The 18,510-nt window shown below is 36.1% G+C and overlaps 2 protein-coding genes across 2 annotated transcripts; one reads left to right on the forward strand and one right to left on the reverse strand.

Annotated features, from left to right (window-relative positions):
- The first annotated feature begins 211 nt into the window (after positions 1-211).
- LOC125229530 lies at positions 212-6,583 on the forward strand. The gene is made up of 6 exons (XM_048134392.1): positions 212-352; positions 1,933-2,019; positions 2,634-2,711; positions 3,138-3,275; positions 4,230-4,325; positions 6,397-6,583. The coding sequence occupies exons 1-6, from the start codon at positions 317-319 to the stop codon at positions 6,556-6,558; spliced, it is 597 nt and encodes a 198-aa protein (XP_047990349.1). The 5' UTR covers positions 212-316; the 3' UTR covers positions 6,559-6,583.
- Positions 6,584-14,366: 7,783 nt separating this feature from the next.
- Positions 14,367-17,184, reverse strand: LOC125229468 (putative transmembrane protein 183BP). Its single transcript, XM_048134315.1, has 3 exons — positions 16,951-17,184; positions 16,002-16,680; positions 14,367-14,999 (listed from the first exon to the last, which is right to left on the reverse strand). Exons 1-3 carry the CDS (start codon positions 16,962-16,964, stop codon positions 14,688-14,690), a joined length of 1,005 nt encoding a protein of 334 aa, XP_047990272.1. The 5' UTR covers positions 16,965-17,184; the 3' UTR covers positions 14,367-14,687.
- Positions 17,185-18,510: the final 1,326 nt, after the last annotated feature.

The raw sequence follows: 18,510 nt of genomic DNA on the forward strand, positions 1-18,510 counted from the left end.
CCCCCCCAGAATGAAGCTGGATCCGCTCATGAAATTGTGGGAATTTAATCAACATTTTTTAGATAGTGTACTTACTGTAGGTTTAGTCCTACAGCGCTTATCTATGTACGTCCTAGTCCCGACTCGCGACAGTATCTCATGTGTGAGATGAGCGAGTTATCCGTCCATATTTTATAAATTTATTAATTAGACACTGGTGTATCTCCTATCCTCTTACATAATCCGTGCCCGTGATAACCTGTTTGCATATCACAAACATTGCTGCGTAAGGTCATCTATTCGTTGAGATACAGCGGACTACTTGAGACGTGTCACAATGTTTGAAATTGTTGTTTTATTTGCTGGCGTTGCGGTGAGTTATTTTGTGTAATTTATACCTGACTTTGAAAAGTTATATTCGGATCTTTGTTTTTTCCATTTTTTTAAAACGATTAGACGATTTTGTTTGATACTATTTTTGTTTTGAATGGTGGATTTTTTAAGGCTTGTTATTTTGGTGGATTTTTTAAGGCTTGTTTGTAGATACCTGTTCTAGTTTTGAAAAAATAGAAACTGTTGCACTTTTTTGAATGGTTCGTTTTGTAACATAATCGTGGAAAGTTTTCAAATCAGTAATTCACTAAAAAACCCTGTTTCGATATTCCTAACGTTAAGTTTACCACAGAAGTCATTGTTGTGACATGTTGACATGTATCATAACCGACCTGCGTCGCGGCGGGTTGTTATCTACAAAGGGTTACATTTTACCTGCTCCTCTTGAGTCATCACCAATGCTAACTTTTGACCCCACTACTCCTCCATGTCCAGTTCGTGTTATCAGTGACAATCGCTCAATGCTACCGTCAGATTCGCATGTGTTGCTATTGTACGTTTTATTTTTGAAATATTCTTGCTGTGCTAACTGGACTCCGATTGATTTGCGTCACGACCGACCCGTGCTTGTGTGTTGTTAATTAATAGTTATTTGTTTTATAAGGGGACAAAGTTGTTGTTTAACCGCACGTGCCAATATTGATACCCGAGCAAGCGAAAGATTCCAATATTGAACCGCGAGCGTAGCGAGTGGTTCAAAAAGTGGAATCTTGAGCGATGAGAGGGTTTCAAGGCACGAAGGTTAAATAAACTTTGCTACCGAGTGAAACACGAAAATTTTCACCACACCAACACGAACGAAATACTGACTATAAAACATAAAACTAAATCAAATCCATCAATCCATTCAATGTTAATATGATTCAAAATCATAATTTATAGGTAAATTCTACCAGCCAGCTTAAGACATCAAGTTAAAATTTGTATGAAATTACTTTGCACTCTTGTGGATAAAATGCAATTTTGCTATCTGTTTTCAAATAGCAAAGTAAGCCTTTACCAGTTGGTGTGGTGAAAAATTGATTATCCTATTCTTCCGTGAATTTCATTTGATCCAGTCTCAAAATTTCCTTTGCATGCAGTAGGCATAAAAATACCTACTAATAATTGTTTGTGTAGCTTGCACTGATAGCACTAATTAGCGATGGAGAATTCGACTCAGCAGGTAAAATGTAACCCTTTGTAGATAACACCCCGCTGCGACGCAGGTCGGTTATGACACATGTCACAACAATGACTTCTGTGGTAAAGTTAACGTTAGGAATATCGAAACAGGGTTTTTTAATGAATTACTGATTTGGAAACTTTCCACGATTATGTTACAAAACGAAACATTCAAAAAAGTCCAACAGTTTTGTTTTTAATAAGTAAATTGTTTCACCTCAGAATTTCTTAGCAATGAAAAGTTTAAAAATTCATAACTCGAAAACTACGAAAAATCGGCTAATATACATGGGGTATATTCTGATAGCCCACAACGTGAGGAATCTAAAAAAATATTTTGGACGTCAAGGTTTGGACCAGCCTGTGTACATGTATAAATATATATAATATTTGCAGCTATGCCAAGCCGATCTTCCAGTGACCCCTCCAAAGACGCCTCCAGCCAGCCCTCCGCCCGTGAGGTGTGGAGTAACCCCTACTGAAGTAAGTACCCATCAAATTAAATACATACATAAACTCACACCTGGGAGTACAAAAGGGGTAGACAGAGCACATGAATCTGCTCAAATTTCAGTGCCATTCAGAGTATGAGAGAAAATGGAATCGTGATATCGACGCTTAAGAATCAATATTCTCTAAAACAAACAGACAACAAACAGATGACGAGTGATAGAGATGTATGGAAGAGAAAGACATGCTGCGCCAACCCTAAGTGACTGGGACAAGGGCAAGAGAATGATGATTGTCTAAGTAACATGTAAGGCAAATGTTAGTTAAACAATATTGATTCTTAACCGTCGATATTGCAGTGACAAGTTGCTATAGCCCATTGCCCACAACACTGTCAACTTCTACGTTCTACGACACCCCCGGAAGAAAAGAGGGTGGGGAAAAATATAGCACGTCACCACACGGTAAAATAAAATAGTATGGGTAAGGGTTACCTAATGGAGAACTTGGGTCCGCTTGGCTGAAGAACTCGAAGAAATGAGCGTAGACACTAGCGACCATCAAAACTCTAATAATGCAAGTGGCACTACTTATGCTAGATTGAACTTAGAATGTGACGAATTTAAAGTTTTTCTTGATTATTTCAGATACACAAATGTTTAGGAAACCCGAAGCTGGTTACCAGAGATATCACCGCGCAATGCAACTCCAAGGGGCCAAATGAGGTGAGCCGTAATTACTATAAAGATTTTAATGCAGGAGCAGTAATGCAATATTTTAAATTTAGAGGGACATTCTATGAGTTGTCTACAATCATATTTTATTTCGTATATTTTTTACATTCCATTGACCAAATTATATTTCACTAAATATTTTTTACCTCCATTGCCTCGGAAATTAATCTACAAATCTTCAGAAAATTAGTCGACGACTTATAATTGGGTACGCCCAGATTTAGAGACCTAGGGACTTGAAATGATATGAGCACTTAGAATCCACTTATCTCAAAATCATTACCAGGTTTCCAGGGGCAGGTCTAAGAATATTATCACAGTACTCAGTTATCAGAGAGAAGAGAAGTGTTAAAATAATGAATTTACATATCAAATTCGAACAAACTACTCTTAAATTTTTATAAACTACTTCTACAGTGCGAGCGCATGAAGTGCATCTTCCAGAAGTCGGGCTGGATGAGTGGAGACACCATCGACAAGGCTAAAGTCACTGCTCACTTCGAGCAGTTCGCTAAAGACCACCCTGACTGGGCGCCGGCTGTTAACCAAGTCAAGGTAAGATAGTCCCATACTTGAATACCACTTGGCGACTGATGAATCTTCCAGAAGGCTGGATGAGTGGAGACCTGGAGACACCATCGACAAGGATAAAGTCACTGCTCACTTCGAGCAGTTCGCTAAAGACCACCCTGACTGGGCGCCGGCTGTCAACCAAGTCAAGGTAAGATAGTCCCATACTTGAATACCACTTGGCGACTGATGAATCTTCCAGAAGGCTGGATGAGTGGAGACCTGGAGACACCATCGACAAGGATAAAGTCACTGCTCACTTCGAACAGTTCGCTAAAGAACTGGGCGCCGGCTGTCAACCAAGTCAAGGTAAGATAGTCCCAGTACCACAAAATAGGAAGGCGATCGAAAGGATCAGGTGTGATCGTGGTCAAACGTCTACCTATTCATACTAAAAACATGCTGGGCGATTTGTATTGGATACGCCTATCGCACGTCTAGCGAGCTCTTTTCTAATAGTAGAGGAAAATAATCCTGGCCCACAATTTATCACTTTTTTTGTGTGCGTTGAAATTTTTTCGACTAAAATGCGCTGTGCCGTACCTAGTGTTTATACCGGTTCATGGCAAGCAAACACATCCCTCTTGCTCTTTGAAATAGGTAATAGGTATGGTTGGCTGTCGTCTTCAAAAGTTTCAGAACCCTAACTTAAAAGCAAAAAAAGTATAAATATAAAGAGTAGGGCTACCAAAATGTTTAGCACCGCGAAACTCTCAAATTAACATCGCATATAAAAGACCTAATCTTTCTCTTACCTCCGGGTTGACTTTGCTTCGTTACTTTTAGGTATATAAAATACACCATTATTATTCCTTACATTTATATTCATCCAGAAATGAAGACTTGGCCTAATTTGTATTTTGTCAGGCTTCAAACTTGGAAAGTTTCAATTAACTTTGAGGTTTGAAGAAGTTTTTTATATGTTTTTTTGTTTGTTAGGTTTCTTGCCTGTCGGGGAACTTGCCTACACAAGGTGTCTACCTCAACTGCCCAGCATATGACACTATACATTGCGTGCTAACTGTATTCTTTAAGGTAAGTGTCACAGAACTTTGTAAATAATTATACAATGCAAATCAATCAGTCAATAAAAATATGGTGTCCTTCGTCCAGAATAGTACAGAGATGAGCCATGATGAGCTCTCGCTGTGACTCACAAAACTTTATGTGGATGCCTTGACATGCATATTGAAACTTAGATTGAAACATAGAATATGTTGTCCGCGGCTCCTTAGCTTGATATAAAAACTCCGATCATAATGTAAAATAGCTTGACATAAAAATGTAGGAGAGGAGAAGAAACATGTATTAAATTTTCGGCGTGTTTCTACTTCTATTTATTCTTATAAACGTCAAAGCTATATGCATGTCAAGATTCGTGCTTTCTGCATCGAACTGTACCTACCTTCATACCAATTAGGGCTACCTAGCTGCTCAAATACCTATATGGATACCGTTCGCAAGTTTTGTAACATGATATTGGACACTGTAGTATCCTCAAACTGCCGGGAAACAGTGGCGCATAATGATGTCATCGAAATGGATCCCACTTCTTTGTGAAGTGCAAATTGCGCTCAGGTTCCATAGAGGGTGCCCTTAACAACGTACCTACCTAGTTTCCACTTTTGTATAACAGATCAGTGTAGTATAACCAGGGGCGGCTCACTCTGCGATTCTATCGCCGCGCTACAAGTACATGCCGGCGGCCGCGAGTTCGCGGCCTAATCAGGGTTGGCGCGCGTTCTCACGGAACGCACGTTCACACTTTCTATTGTTGCTTTACGTCGCGAGTTTTTTTTAAGGTTCATATGCGATGTCCGCATGTGGAATGGCTAATAATGCTTAGTTAAATAGACATCATGGATAAAATAGGACAATCTTACACAGATCTACTAATGATTAAGTCCCACGGAAAAATTCAATAAGGCTTGTGATGTTGGGGCCCAAACAAAAATATATAAATACTGTATATACTGTATCTAAAAAGTACCCAAGGCTTAATAGTATAACATTTTATCTGAGTATTAATTATTTTTAATCCATAGGCAACCCTATCGTCCGACGCTGCGCACGTGCGGCTCGTTTCTTTGTTAGAATTTTGTAGGCATTTAAAAAGGCGGCATTTCGTGAACATCAAAGCAGTGGGCCTTCTGTACTTGTACTATTATATATTCTGTGGTATAACCGATAACGACATGGGTGATTCTGATTGAGCATGTCTTTTAACCCATAATAATAAGCATTTATCGAGCATGTTTTAAAAATTTAGAATTCTTTACACATTTACTCGTGACATCAATGGGCATGTGCATATTGTGCATGTACCGATGTACCTAATACCACCATGTTTTAGAAATATAGACATTTAACACACTTGCTCGTAATATGGGTCAGCAACGCGCACGTGACATCCCTTGAGTTGCAGGCGTCCATAGGTTACGGTGACCGCTTTCCATCAGGCGGGTCGTATACCTGTTTGCCACAGACGTGGTATAAAAAAAAATGTAGGATCTTATTGAACCCCTTTTAGCTATTTGCACCACACGCTTAACTCAAGGTTAGTGGGCTGTCAACTGTCAAATTCCATATAAAATGGTGGGTTAACACGTCATGTTCTGTGTTGCAAGTGACCCTTAGTCCGTTTGTACACTTAGGCTCACAACACAAATCAATTACACATTCTAATTTCATTTTTTCCTCGCAAGTGTGTTGTAAAACGTCGTAGGAAACTCGAGTGCATTGGATTATATTCATTAAATCCATTACACACGCCTCGTGTGTAATGTAATACCCAAAATAGCACACTTGTATCACAATGTACCTACTTCATGTAAAAAAATGTATTTATACGACTTTTCCAAAATACTCCTCCTTCTCTCCTACTCCTTAGTAAAGGGTTAAACTCGACTTATTTAGATAGATAGAGAGATAGATAGATAAAAATCTTTATTCTTCTCATTATTACATGGCTCTAATGGCAAACAATTTTGAAATTTATGTATACATACATCGTTATTAGTTAAAAGTAAAGTTAAGTAAATAGAACATGCAGAATTAAAGTTATATGTAATTGGTAACATGCATTAAACTAAACCCTATTTCACAGAACGCGCAACCCTCCCAATGGTCAACGGCCGCAGAGTGCTCCTACGCGCGACAGTTCGCCGCGTCGTGCCCCATTTGCCCCGAAGACTGTTTCGCCGCAGCCATCCCCTACGGCTCTTGCAACGCTTGCAGACTGTTGCCCCAGATACCCCAGACTCCATAAACTGTTTAATCATAAATTACATATAACAAGATCATACCATCCCATACATTAAAATGCGACCGCCTACGAACGCGCTTACACTCCACCACACATAGATGGCGCCATAAAAAATGCCTTGTTGCCACCGATTATTTGTAGATTGGCATAAAGTATCAATTCTGAGCCGTAAATCTATGTCAAAATTAGGGTTGTAAATAGAAAAAAAACCAAATGTTTTTTTTAGAATTGTGAAAAAAAACATGAAAAAAAAAACCGAGCACCATGTTTTTTTTCTAAATATGGTTTTTTTTTCAGATGAACAAATAATACGACAATAATGGTTTTTCGTGAGTTGTAACGTGTTTCAATAACGATAACGTACATTCTAATTCAATTAACATTCAGTATACAAACGTTTATTGGGGAATCCGCGATACTGCGTGTAGCGTGGAGAGGCGGTGGTGTTGCCTACAGTAAATAGTGATAACTGCCAACTACAGATTTCGTAAATGTTACTTTTATAAGACCAAAAATTAAAATTATTTGATTAAATTCGTTAAATAGTTAAAAAATCTTATAAAAATATTAACTACTTTGCAAATTTTGAGATTTCGTAGTTTAGAAAAAAAAAACATACTCCAGAAAAAAAAACTCTTTTTTGTCACGTGCGGTTTTTTTTATGTTTTTTTTTTTCAAGCCAGAAAAAAAAACCGTTTTTTTTGCAACCCTAGTCAAAACTGAGACTTAACGCCACCTACAAGTATAATCGAAAGCTACAAGACATTTTTTTGTGTCGCCATCTATGTGTGGTGGAGTGTAAGCGCGGTCTTAGGCGGTCGCATTTTAATGTATGGGATGGTATGATCTTGTTATATTTCATTTATGATTTAATATCCTATTGCCTTTTGCTATATGTATAACACTTCGCCATGGCTTGTGTGGACGACGGTCGCAAGACCGTTGCCGTCGCGTTGCGTCGCATCGCCTATCATTGATAGTTCATCCACGTCAGCCACCTAAAGACACTTCCATAGACATCGAAGGTTTAATTTCATCGCGCCGCGTCGCGTCGCATCGCCGCCGCGCGACCATCGTTCAGGCAAACCATGGTGTTAGAAACCTTAAATATACTCTTCTTGTTTTGATGAAAATGACCCCTGACCCATAAATGAAAAGCATGGCCAGGAAAGTGTACATAACGAGAATTTTCAAAACCGCATGTAATCTGGTCAAAAAAAAGAACAGGCTGATAGTAGACTGAAAACACTTAGCTTAAGTTTAATTATATGTACAATAAATAATACAACATATTCATTTCAGAGTTGTATTTATTTCATGATTGATCATCTTAAAGCTGTGCAGAACAACACTGTTTTTATATATTTTGAACATCGACTTACAGTAGGTAAATTGGTGTCCTGCCGTTTCGCCAAAAAACGTTTCGTCAAATTTCATTTCCCAATAATCATATCGCAATAGTTTCATTTCCCAAAGTATTGTTTGGCAAAGGTATGTTTCGCAATGATTTTGTTTGGTCAAATTATCATTTGGCACAATTTTACTTAGTCAAATTTTATTTAGACAAAACTTTATTTCGCAAACGTTTTTAATGGCAAAACTTATATCCCAAAAACAGGTTTGGTCAAAATTTCACATCGCAAATTTCTAAAATATTTAGGCATTTGCATTTTCATTTCTACGGGATTAATTTAATTTACCAAAGATTTTTTTGCCAAATTTAACTTAAAATTGTCAAATGATAATTTCAGTTTTATTCCCAAGGCTTCAGTAGGACACGAAAAGTTTGCTCAACTTTATTTTTGTCAAATTAATATTACTGGACGAAATTATTTTGTCAACTATTTTTTTGTCAAAAAATGCTTCTACAAATTACACCATGCAAAACCACGTTTGACAATAAATATTACAAGGCATAAATGTAATGTAATAATTTTATTAGTATTGTAACAGAAAACTCGTGTGTGACAGGGTCAGTTTAGGTGCGACGACGAGCGAAGCGAGGAGGAGCGTGTTAGGTTGACAGTGAGCAAACCGGAAATGGCTTTTTAAAGTAATTAAAAATTAATAGAACATAATGGTCTTGAAAACATAAGGTTTCTTACTAATAGAATGTATCCGGACATGTAAGTGAAAATGTCATCCTTGACATTTGCATCAGGAGGAAAAAAAATACGACTTACACATTATTTCACACAAATCTTGGATACAAAATATAAAATCAACAAACAAATTTCTAGTGCGCCATTTAATTACAATATATTGGGAAATGGAAATTTTGCCTAACAATACCTTTGACTAAATAATATTTGGTAAAATGAAATTTGACCAAGTAAATATTTTGGGAAACAAATACTTGCCAAAAAAAGTTTTGCTAAATGTCAATTTGCGATAAGTTGTTTTGCCAAACGTTTATTTGGGAAATGATAATTTGGGAATAATAGTTTGGGATGTGAAACTTTGGGAAACGTTTTTTGGCGAATCGTCAGTAAACCAGGCCCCTATTTCAAAAAGGCTACAATTGTCAGTGACATATGTCGAGCGACAATTGTCGATGACAGGTGACAAATTACAATTTTATAAAATATTTTCTATAGAATTGCTTACAAACATGACAGGCATTTTGCTACAATTGTATGTATTACAATTATGTTGTGAAACAATAATTATTATTTCTAGGCGACATATTTGTAGAATTGTCGGTGAATCTCGACAGGAGGATTAAGATGTGTCGAATTGTGTGACAATTGTAGTAATTTGTGGTTGACATACGCGTTGTTCAAAATGGCTGCCCATGCGAGTGGTATAGTGACACTATTTGTGATAGTGACAGTAATTCCTACCTATATACTTAGGTTTTCGTACTTAGTTAGGAGTTCCTGTTACTTCGCCGTCGATATAAGTTTCAATAATGCTACGTAAATATGAAATTAAATTTGTAGCAAACTACGGATATCTCAATTTATTTTTATCATTGTACCATCGGCAGCAATGTTAGTACCTTATTTCAAGGGCATAAAGCCTACCGATGATTAGTTAAGAGTGTTGCTGTTAGTAAACGCTATTGGCCCCTTCGTAACATTATTAGTACTTAGGTATATTTTTGAGATTTCTCTGCGTTAATACATATTATTATACTAAATTGTGTTTTTAAACTTATGTATCATAAAAAATACTACATACCTATGTACCTAAATAGCTATCATTAATATTATTTTATACAAATACCCTCAAATTAATTTAAGCGTTTTTAAATGAACGAGTTACCTTCGTATTTAGGTACACCGAATTCCAAATTCAAATATTTTTAGTTTAGTTAAGCATTTTAACTATTAGTTTAGAATAGTTTTAATTTGTTTAATTTGTTATTTGAATATTTTTATTGTAGTACCTAATGGTCAATGTTTTTACTTCTTCTTTTATCCACGTTTATAAGAAATAAATTTTATATATCTTAATAATTCAAACTTATTAAATACTTAGTATAGTGCCAAGTTTCAATCAAACGTTGAGTTATTCCTTTATATTTAAGTACCTATTAACTTTCATTGCGGATATTAATTTGTTATCAAATTTATCAAATAACACGAATTTGCGGTCGGAAATCAATTTTAAGATAGTCATCTTTCTTATTAAATCCATACTGCAATATTGTTTTTGAAACAAAATACTAACACTCTCAGATCGCTCTTTAGCGATAAGACCGCCTGTTGTCTGCCTCTATTTATAATCATTTGTTTTGTCTCCGCTGTATCTTTTTTCTGTATCTCTTGCTGAGGTGTGCCAATAAAGAGTATTCTATCTATCTATCTATCTATCTAACACATAACCAATGCCTACTTGATACACATAAATAATGTTACCGAAGAAAATTATATAATGGTGGGAGAGGATTTAGGTAATGAATAGTTTTAAATAAGTTTTATCGAAGTTAACAAAGGCATTTATATTTATAGTCAGCCAATAAACATAAAAATATCCATTAAATAAATTTACTTATTGCCATTTGAGTCAACTACTATTCATAATTTGATACAATTATCCCTATGGTTAGTCGTGACAATTGTATTCTACAATTGTCGCACCTGTCAGCGTGGTGAAACCAATAATTCTACATATGTAATATTTTGTGACAATTGTCGCACCTGTCACCTATATGAAATTGGGGCCAGGTAAATTGAATACTCTTAAAATACCAGAATCTAAATACATAACTATGTGGTAATTATCAGTAACGAAATATTGGGACATACCCAAAAATATGGATGCTAAAATAGATGGCGCTGTGTGTACGGTAAACTTTTGCCCGCCAGTGGCCTATTTCACAATAATAACAATTGTCGCCCGACAGTGACACTTCGCCGTTCATTGCCCGTTCAACAAGAAAGTATTGACGCTGAGTAACAATGGTACTTATCAACCTAGAACTACATTGTCAGTGTCAAGTGTCACTGTGGTGAGATAGCCCACTGAGTGACATATCGCATAATAAACGAATTCTACCAACGCCATCTACGTCGGCTGTCAAATATTAAGCACGATTTTTTCTGTTTTACAAATGCCGTAACAAGGACAAAAAGACAGGTTTAAGCTCAAGGTTTTACCTTAATTCTAGAAAATGGCATAAAAATAATATATTTATTATTTTTGGCAAAACTACTTTTATTCTGATTAGGCAAGTCTTGCGTGAAGTGTCCAATGGGCCGTCGAAGAGATCTACAATTGCAAAATTTCCACATGGAAAAGTTACGAGAACTTCTTATTTTTGCAAGGGAATATTAATCGTAAACTAGAACTTTCCTTTGCTAATCCGCGAATAGATAACGTGCAAGTCAATCAGTGCTAACCTGTTATAATTTTTTGCGTATTTTTACATGCAATTAATTTTCCCACCCTCCCACCGCAAAAATAAAAATAAATACGCAAATAAATATAACAACCCACCACCAAAAATACAAAACTCGACACGTGTTTCGCCTCTCTACGAGGCATCCTCAGGAATTAATTGCATGTAAAAATACGCAAGTAATTATAACAGGTTAGCACTGATTGACTTGCACGTTATCTATTCGCGGATTAGCAAAGGAAAGTTCTAGTTTACGATTAACATGGATTTCCGCAAAGTAACGCCTGATTCCATCGAAGGGAATATTAGAAACTAGCTTTTGCCCACGGCTTCGCTCGCGTTAAATTCGAAAATTGCGAGATGCTCCATACAAACGTCCACCCCCCCCCCCCTATTTTAGGGAAGTGGGGGGTTAAAAAGAGGCAAAAAGTAGTCTATGTCACTCTCCGACCCTTCAACTATCTCCACTTAAAAAATCACGTCAATTCGTCGCTCCGTTTTGCCGTGAAAGACGGACAAACAGACATGCACATTTTCCCATTTATAATATTAGTATGGACTATGGATGTAAATTTCCTTTATTTCCTGTAAAATGTCAGAGACTTTTTGGAATTTTGATAACTTGCACATTCTACAAGTACCTATGTAAAGTTTCATTTTAATATGAAGGTCTTTCATCTATCTTTCTAGTACATTGACAATTGATATACTTATGGTCTAAAATGGTCATTACAGGCAGGTACCTACAGAAGTACGGGAAATGGGGATTCTAATACCACATTTATTAGTATTACACGTTCTATTTAGTTCAAATATTTGATTTAACACGTTCATGGTTTTGACACGATATTTCAGTGAAATCATATCAAAACTTCAGCCAGGTTCACAAAGAGCGAGGTAAGTAATAAAGTCACGAGGCATTTTTTCGCGCGGCAAACGTGCTAAAGCCTGACCAGAAAAATATGACTACGAGCCATGTTGCGGAACTTCATTGCAACTATTTTCTTCATACTAAACTGGACTGTCACCCCACACTAAGAGAAATTTGCATTGTGAATTTAACAAGTTCGACTTGTTGCGGGTTTATCCGTTGACACAAAAGTATTTTAGTAAACGGAATAAATCACAAATTTGATGATACAAATCGAATTTGTTCGAACAACAAGGTCAAACTTGTTAAAAGATATTTGATTGAATCAGCCAAACATATGTTTAAAACAATATGAGTCATGTTGCTTTTATAAAATCGACTTGTTGATTCAAATAAAATGAAACTTGTAGAATGTACTAGTTACACTTAACAAAATCTAACTTGTTGTTTGAACCAAAGAGCACGTAGGCGCTATTTTAACCAAAAAACTTGTTGAACGAACATGAAAATTGGTTGTTTTTTCTCTCAGTGCATATAGAATAAAAGCGCCCGTCTAACAATAGTCATATATTTCTGGCCAGGCCTTACATACGTATGTAGTTAGATGTGCCTTGGCCGAAATTTTACTTGTGCATTTTGCTCGTACGTGCGTCGGCCGAGGAACGTCTGCATAGCACGATTGCCGCGCGAGCACATTGCCTCGCGACGCGCCTCGTTCTGTGTGGACCCGGCTGTTATAAATTTAACATCTGAATAGGCTTGGGGTACACCTATACATTTACTAATTTATTTAATTACTTGATTTCATAAGAATAATATTGTCAACTCATATCAGTACGAAAGTGACTCAAATACATTTTAGGCACAGTAATTTAGGACGTAAGCTTTAGCAATAAGAATTAAAATCACAAGTGGGTAATTTTTTTCAAAGTTGTTCACCCCACTTTTTTTGTAACATGGGAATTTTTTACGCGATTCATACTCAGAATCGCGAGGTCTTTCGATCCTGATAGGAGAAAAAAAATGTCCCAAGACATTTTTCAAACCTTCCATTCCGTTACCGCCATACAAAATGTATGAAAAAATGGTAACGGAAAGGGAAAAAACCCTTGGGACACCTTTTTCTCCTATTAGGATTGAAAGAGCTCGCGCGCGATTCTGAGTGGAACCACATAAAAAATTCCAAATCCAAAAAAAAAAGGGTGGACAACATTAAAAAAAATGGCCCAAGTGAATCCAAACAGACTTTTATCGTTTAGGTTCTACAGTAGCACAATATGTAATTAGGTATACATATTGTGGTACTGTAGAACCTAAACGATAAAAGTCTGTTGACAACTATCGTACAGTATGGCCAGTTGGCCACTCCTTATGCTTCCCGATGAAAGTGCTACCCGTTCTCGACCAAAATTTTGAGCTTTACAAATTAACCACATTTTATCTGTATAGTTTTAGCATATGTAACAAAAATATACCGTGCGAAAAGAAGTAAAAAATCGATAACTTTAATCACCTTTAATATTTATTTTGTAAAACGAATTTTATTTCAATGTAATTGAGCAAGCGATAAATGAAACGAAATGTACATCAATCTGAGAAAGACTAAATTCGGATAGCGTTTTTTTCTTTACTAGTATTTAAAGTGAATAATATGAACCAACTTAGCGGAGGCTAAGAAAACCTCCAATATTTCATCTAAAAATAATATATCTATCTATAGATAATATATCACAATAAAGAGTAGGTAAAATTGGTGATACTGCCAAATAATATAATCATTTTCGTCCATACAACCGTGCGCACCGTGTAGTTTCAAAGGAATTTCCTCCCGCGGACGCTCCGGCTGTGGAATGAGCCTGAGAGGAAATGCCGAGGTATTTCCGAATTTTCCGATAAACTACAGTATGGGGTTCTTCAAAAAAGGAGTGTACAAGTTTCTAATGGGTCGGCAACGCGCATGTGACACCCCTTGAGTTGCAGGCGTCCATAGATTACGGTGATCGCTTCATCAGCGGACCGTATACCTGTTTGCCACCGACGTGGTATAAAAAATACAACATACAGTTTTAAATCTTAATACACAAGAAAAACCTTTGACCCAAAAAAACTCATAAAGGATTGACCTGGTAAGTGTGTTATAGTCAAACCAAGCTTAGATTGCAGTAATTTTTATAGACCACGTGGTTATTTTATACACCAACGTTCTATACAATCACGAAGTTCACTAACGCTAAAAATTGCTGCCAACTTAGATTGGTCTCACTTTACAAACCTTTTTTTTTAATTCCCTAAAGCAAAATCTCGTAGATCAAAACCAGAGACAGTTTAAGATTGGGCTGTAGCTGCGCGCGTTTTAGCGCTAAAAGGAGCGAACAAAACAAGAAACTTACGGCACATATCACCAACGGACCTCAATCAATCCGCTAAACTCATATTAAAGAACTCCTTCTTCAACACCGGCATGCTCTCCTCATCTTTCACCCTTGGAGGCAAAGTATTATCAAAATGTGGGTACTTCGGGTGCCACCAGTCGAACACGAAGATAGTCACAACGGTGTCTATGACAACGGATTGCTCTGGTACGAGGTTCCGGGAGATGTTGTGAGCGCTGGTGCTGAAGCCGAGGCTGAGACGGTGGTGGCGGAACCCTGGAGACAGTACTACGGAGACTGAGCTCAGTGTCATGCCGAGGAGTGGTGGGACTTCGTGGAAACTTGTGCAGGTCACCTGAAATTCGAAATATAGGTAAAATGTTATCAAAAAGAGCTTACTCAAGAGTTGTTGAAATATTTAAGGGCCTTAAAAAGTGAGTTTGCTAATAATATTTAACTATTAGTATTTTAGAGATGTTAAACTTTCGTGAGTACATCCGTTTATCTAAATATTTATTTGCATTTTTTTTAATAATCTCCTTTAAATATTTCAACAATTTTTCATGGTAAAAGCTATTTTCAAAGTTAAAAAGCTAAAGCCATGAAAGATAAAATAAAATGAAAGCACTTATCTTGGATGTGTTAATTTGATGATGCAACTTAAATGAAATTATGTAAGAATAAGAAACCAGAAAAAATATTTTTGAAGGTATATAATATTATAAGTTTATAACTTATACAAATTAGCAGTTTTTAACATAATAATATTATTTATTAGTATAAAATATTAGTAGTGTTGTAAAAATGTTCTTTTGATGTAAAAATAACTATATAATAGGAGTCTGGAGTATCAATAGATAGGTACATATAATAAAGTTTGTAAATAAAATGAGCATTTTTTTTTTGCCACATTTATGAAGTGTGATATTTTTGAAAATTATTTTAGCTATTTCTACTATTTCTACTCAGAATTACTAGCCTTTTCAATCCTAGTAGTTAAAAAAATTGTCCCATACGATTTTTTCTCATTTTGTTACCATTTTCCGTACATGTTGTATGGGGAAACAAAAGAGGAAAGTAAAAAAAAATGTATGGAAATTCTGGGACACTTTTTGTCTCCCAGTGAGATTGAAAGTACTCGTGATTCTGAGTACAATTGACCTAAAATTCCCTAAAACAATAAAAAAAAATTATTGCCAAAAAAAAAAGAAATGCTCAAATATGGCGTTATGTAATTCATACAAAACAACAACAGAACCACCCAGCCATTATCATGGTTAAAACAAATATTACAACATTTTAAAATAAAATGCAAATAAGCTAAAATTTTAGAGAGAAAGAATAATACAATTCATACCTGCAACACTTGACAATCCTCATCTGGGTTAGCGTCAATCCTGCCCAGCTCATCCAGCATGTTCCCGTTCTCGCTCTGAGGCCGTTCCAGCGGCACCTTCTTAAACTTGAAGTACACCAGCCAGTATATTGGTCCTTTATTGTACCACACATTTATACAGCGGCGTTTCACCAAACGGTGCGGCCGACTATCCTGTATCGCATCAAGCTCGATCTTATGCACAAACACACTGTATGTATGGTGCAAAGCCCGAATGACTCTCTGCTTCAAACCGTAAACTTTAAAGCTATTCTCAATCCTCAATCTTGGCGGTAACCGTGGGTGGCCCTGGCAGTAACGCTTGTAAAGATTACGCCAGAATGATTCCCGTTGCGTACAGGCATATGAAGCTTTGTTTATAGCAGCAAAGGTGCCTATTTGCTCCGGTTTAATATATGCAGATATGAGATAAAATATTATTTCAGGGTAAATTATACCTGGCCGCTTGTCAATGTCAGCTTCTAGTTTTGCATTGCTCTTTTTCTTGTATATGTACCTTTTGTAGCCTTCTGCGTCTATCTCTTCGACCAGGTCATAGTCTGCCATGTCCTCCCATGATACTTCACCGCTATCCGTTATTTGAGCTTTTTTAGACGTCTGATAGGTTTTGGCGCGTCTGCGGAGTCTTTTAACGTAAAATCTGAAACATAAAAGACCAAAATATACCTTGGCAGTTTGTTTCTAATAATTGTTTACTAGTAAAACATTGGTTTTATTTCAAAAAAATTAACAGTATACCTATTAGCAGTTAATTTAGTACCCAATATTATAGGTATTCAACACATTTCATAATTCTGAGAAAACTTAGCAACAACTTAGCTTATCCTTACAACGAATTATAAGTTCTAATATAATATAAGATTAGCTAATATTTCTAGGTAACATAACACATCAAATATTATGTGCCTACCTGAATTTGAACATTTCCAGTCTCCTTTTTTCTTCGGCATTGATTCGATAGGTTGTTTTCTTTTTTTAGGTATAAACAATCAGTTTTCCTATGAATCCACCAATTCTAATAATCTACAGTAACATTGTACTGTTAAATTAGGAATGGGTGGAACCTATCTATTGCTATTTATATGGTTAGGTTGGGCTATGTATTTAAGATAAAGGAAGAAAATAAACGAATAACTTAGCTCAACGCTGCTCCATTTTCCTATTTGACAATTTTGACATTTGAATATTTTGACATTGACATTCTTATCGATTAGTGGAATGCTTACCCGCCCACAAAATTATAAAACTTATCAATATTGGTTACTCATACTCACGCTGCTGCTAACTCAATTATTCGAAACATTTTTAACATTTTATGATAACACTATCTTTGCTTAAACTTGCATGAAGCGCGCAATTAAATATATTGATGATCCTTCTTTCTTGATTATATTTTATAACAACCTTTGTAAACAGCAATAATGTAGATCTTGAAGCGCCCTCTGCAGACGCTAGCCGGTGACTTTTTCAAAGAGTGGAAAAAGTTATCAGAAGTGGCATAATGGTGATTTCCTTATTATTATTATTATTATTATACATAATAAAAATCATCACAATGAATAGGCTACTGCCGAAAAAAAAATGTATAAAACAACCGAATTTTCTGCCATTTAACAGTATCTGACAAACAAAATAATTATAATCGAAATAATAAATTGAAATACATATCATACACGAATGAAAAAACGGCCAGGATGCAGCTTACGCGGCTAACGTCATTAACACCCGCCCGCCACTTGGACTTGGGTTGGGCTGGCGTTTGGCATAATTGATATATAGTAGTGTGATTACTTGAAAAAGAACAAATAAAAAAAATATTCAATAAAATAATTTGATTTGTTCCCTAGTTGTATAATACAAACATTTAAAAGTAAAATAAATGTGGTTATGACCTTTTCACTCCACGTAACTGTATTATACTGAAAGTAGTATGAAAAGTTAAGCATTGCGATTTTTGTCTGAGCAGAGCCATTATAATTTACTTTTCTCCTTAGAGCAGAATCAGTAGAGACGTCATATACCGCAATATAGGTATATCGACCTTTTATAAAATATAAACGTTTCGTACATTATTTATTAATACATTTATAAGTGTAAGAAAACCTTAAGAATAACTTTATAAGTTAGTAATCGATGAGTATATCAAGCTTTGCTTTGCGGAAAACCATGATAGTTCAAATCAAAAACGGACGGAGAGCGTTGTGTGTTAGAGACTTGTACTAATATGTATTCTGTGGTTAGAGCGAATATGGTGGCCCGCAGATTTGTTAGTTGCTCCATTGAAGTTAAAAAGACTCTTTTTAGAGCATTTTGCACTACCTTTTACACTGTTAGTCTGTGAGCATGTAACAATACAACCCTCTTCCTATCTAGTATATCAACGCCTTTAGGGTGTTGATGGGACTACCTCGTTTTTGTAGTGCTTAGGGGATGTTCGCAGAGGCCAGGGTAGCCAGTATCTGACCCATTG

Source organism: Leguminivora glycinivorella, chromosome 9, assembly GCF_023078275.1.
Source record: "Leguminivora glycinivorella isolate SPB_JAAS2020 chromosome 9, LegGlyc_1.1, whole genome shotgun sequence".
Taxonomy (NCBI): Eukaryota; Metazoa; Arthropoda; class Insecta; order Lepidoptera; family Tortricidae; genus Leguminivora; species Leguminivora glycinivorella.

What these genes read in the sequence shown, in the direction of transcription:
- LOC125229530 (XM_048134392.1), top strand. Translation starts at nt 317, where the DNA reads ATGTTTGAAATTGTTGTTTTATTTGCTGGCGTTGCG. An exon ending in TTTTATTTGCTGGCGTTGCG is followed by an intron (nt 353 to 1,932) that starts GTGAGTTATTTT and finishes TAATATTTGCAG; the next exon opens with CTATGCCAAGCCGATCTTCC. An exon ending in TGCTAACTGTATTCTTTAAG is followed by an intron (nt 4,326 to 6,396) that starts GTAAGTGTCACA and finishes CCTATTTCACAG; the next exon opens with AACGCGCAACCCTCCCAATG.
- LOC125229468 (XM_048134315.1), bottom strand. An exon ending in AGGATTGTCAAGTGTTGCAG is followed by an intron (nt 15,000 to 16,001) that starts GTATGAATTGTA and finishes TTCGAATTTCAG; the next exon opens with GTGACCTGCACAAGTTTCCA.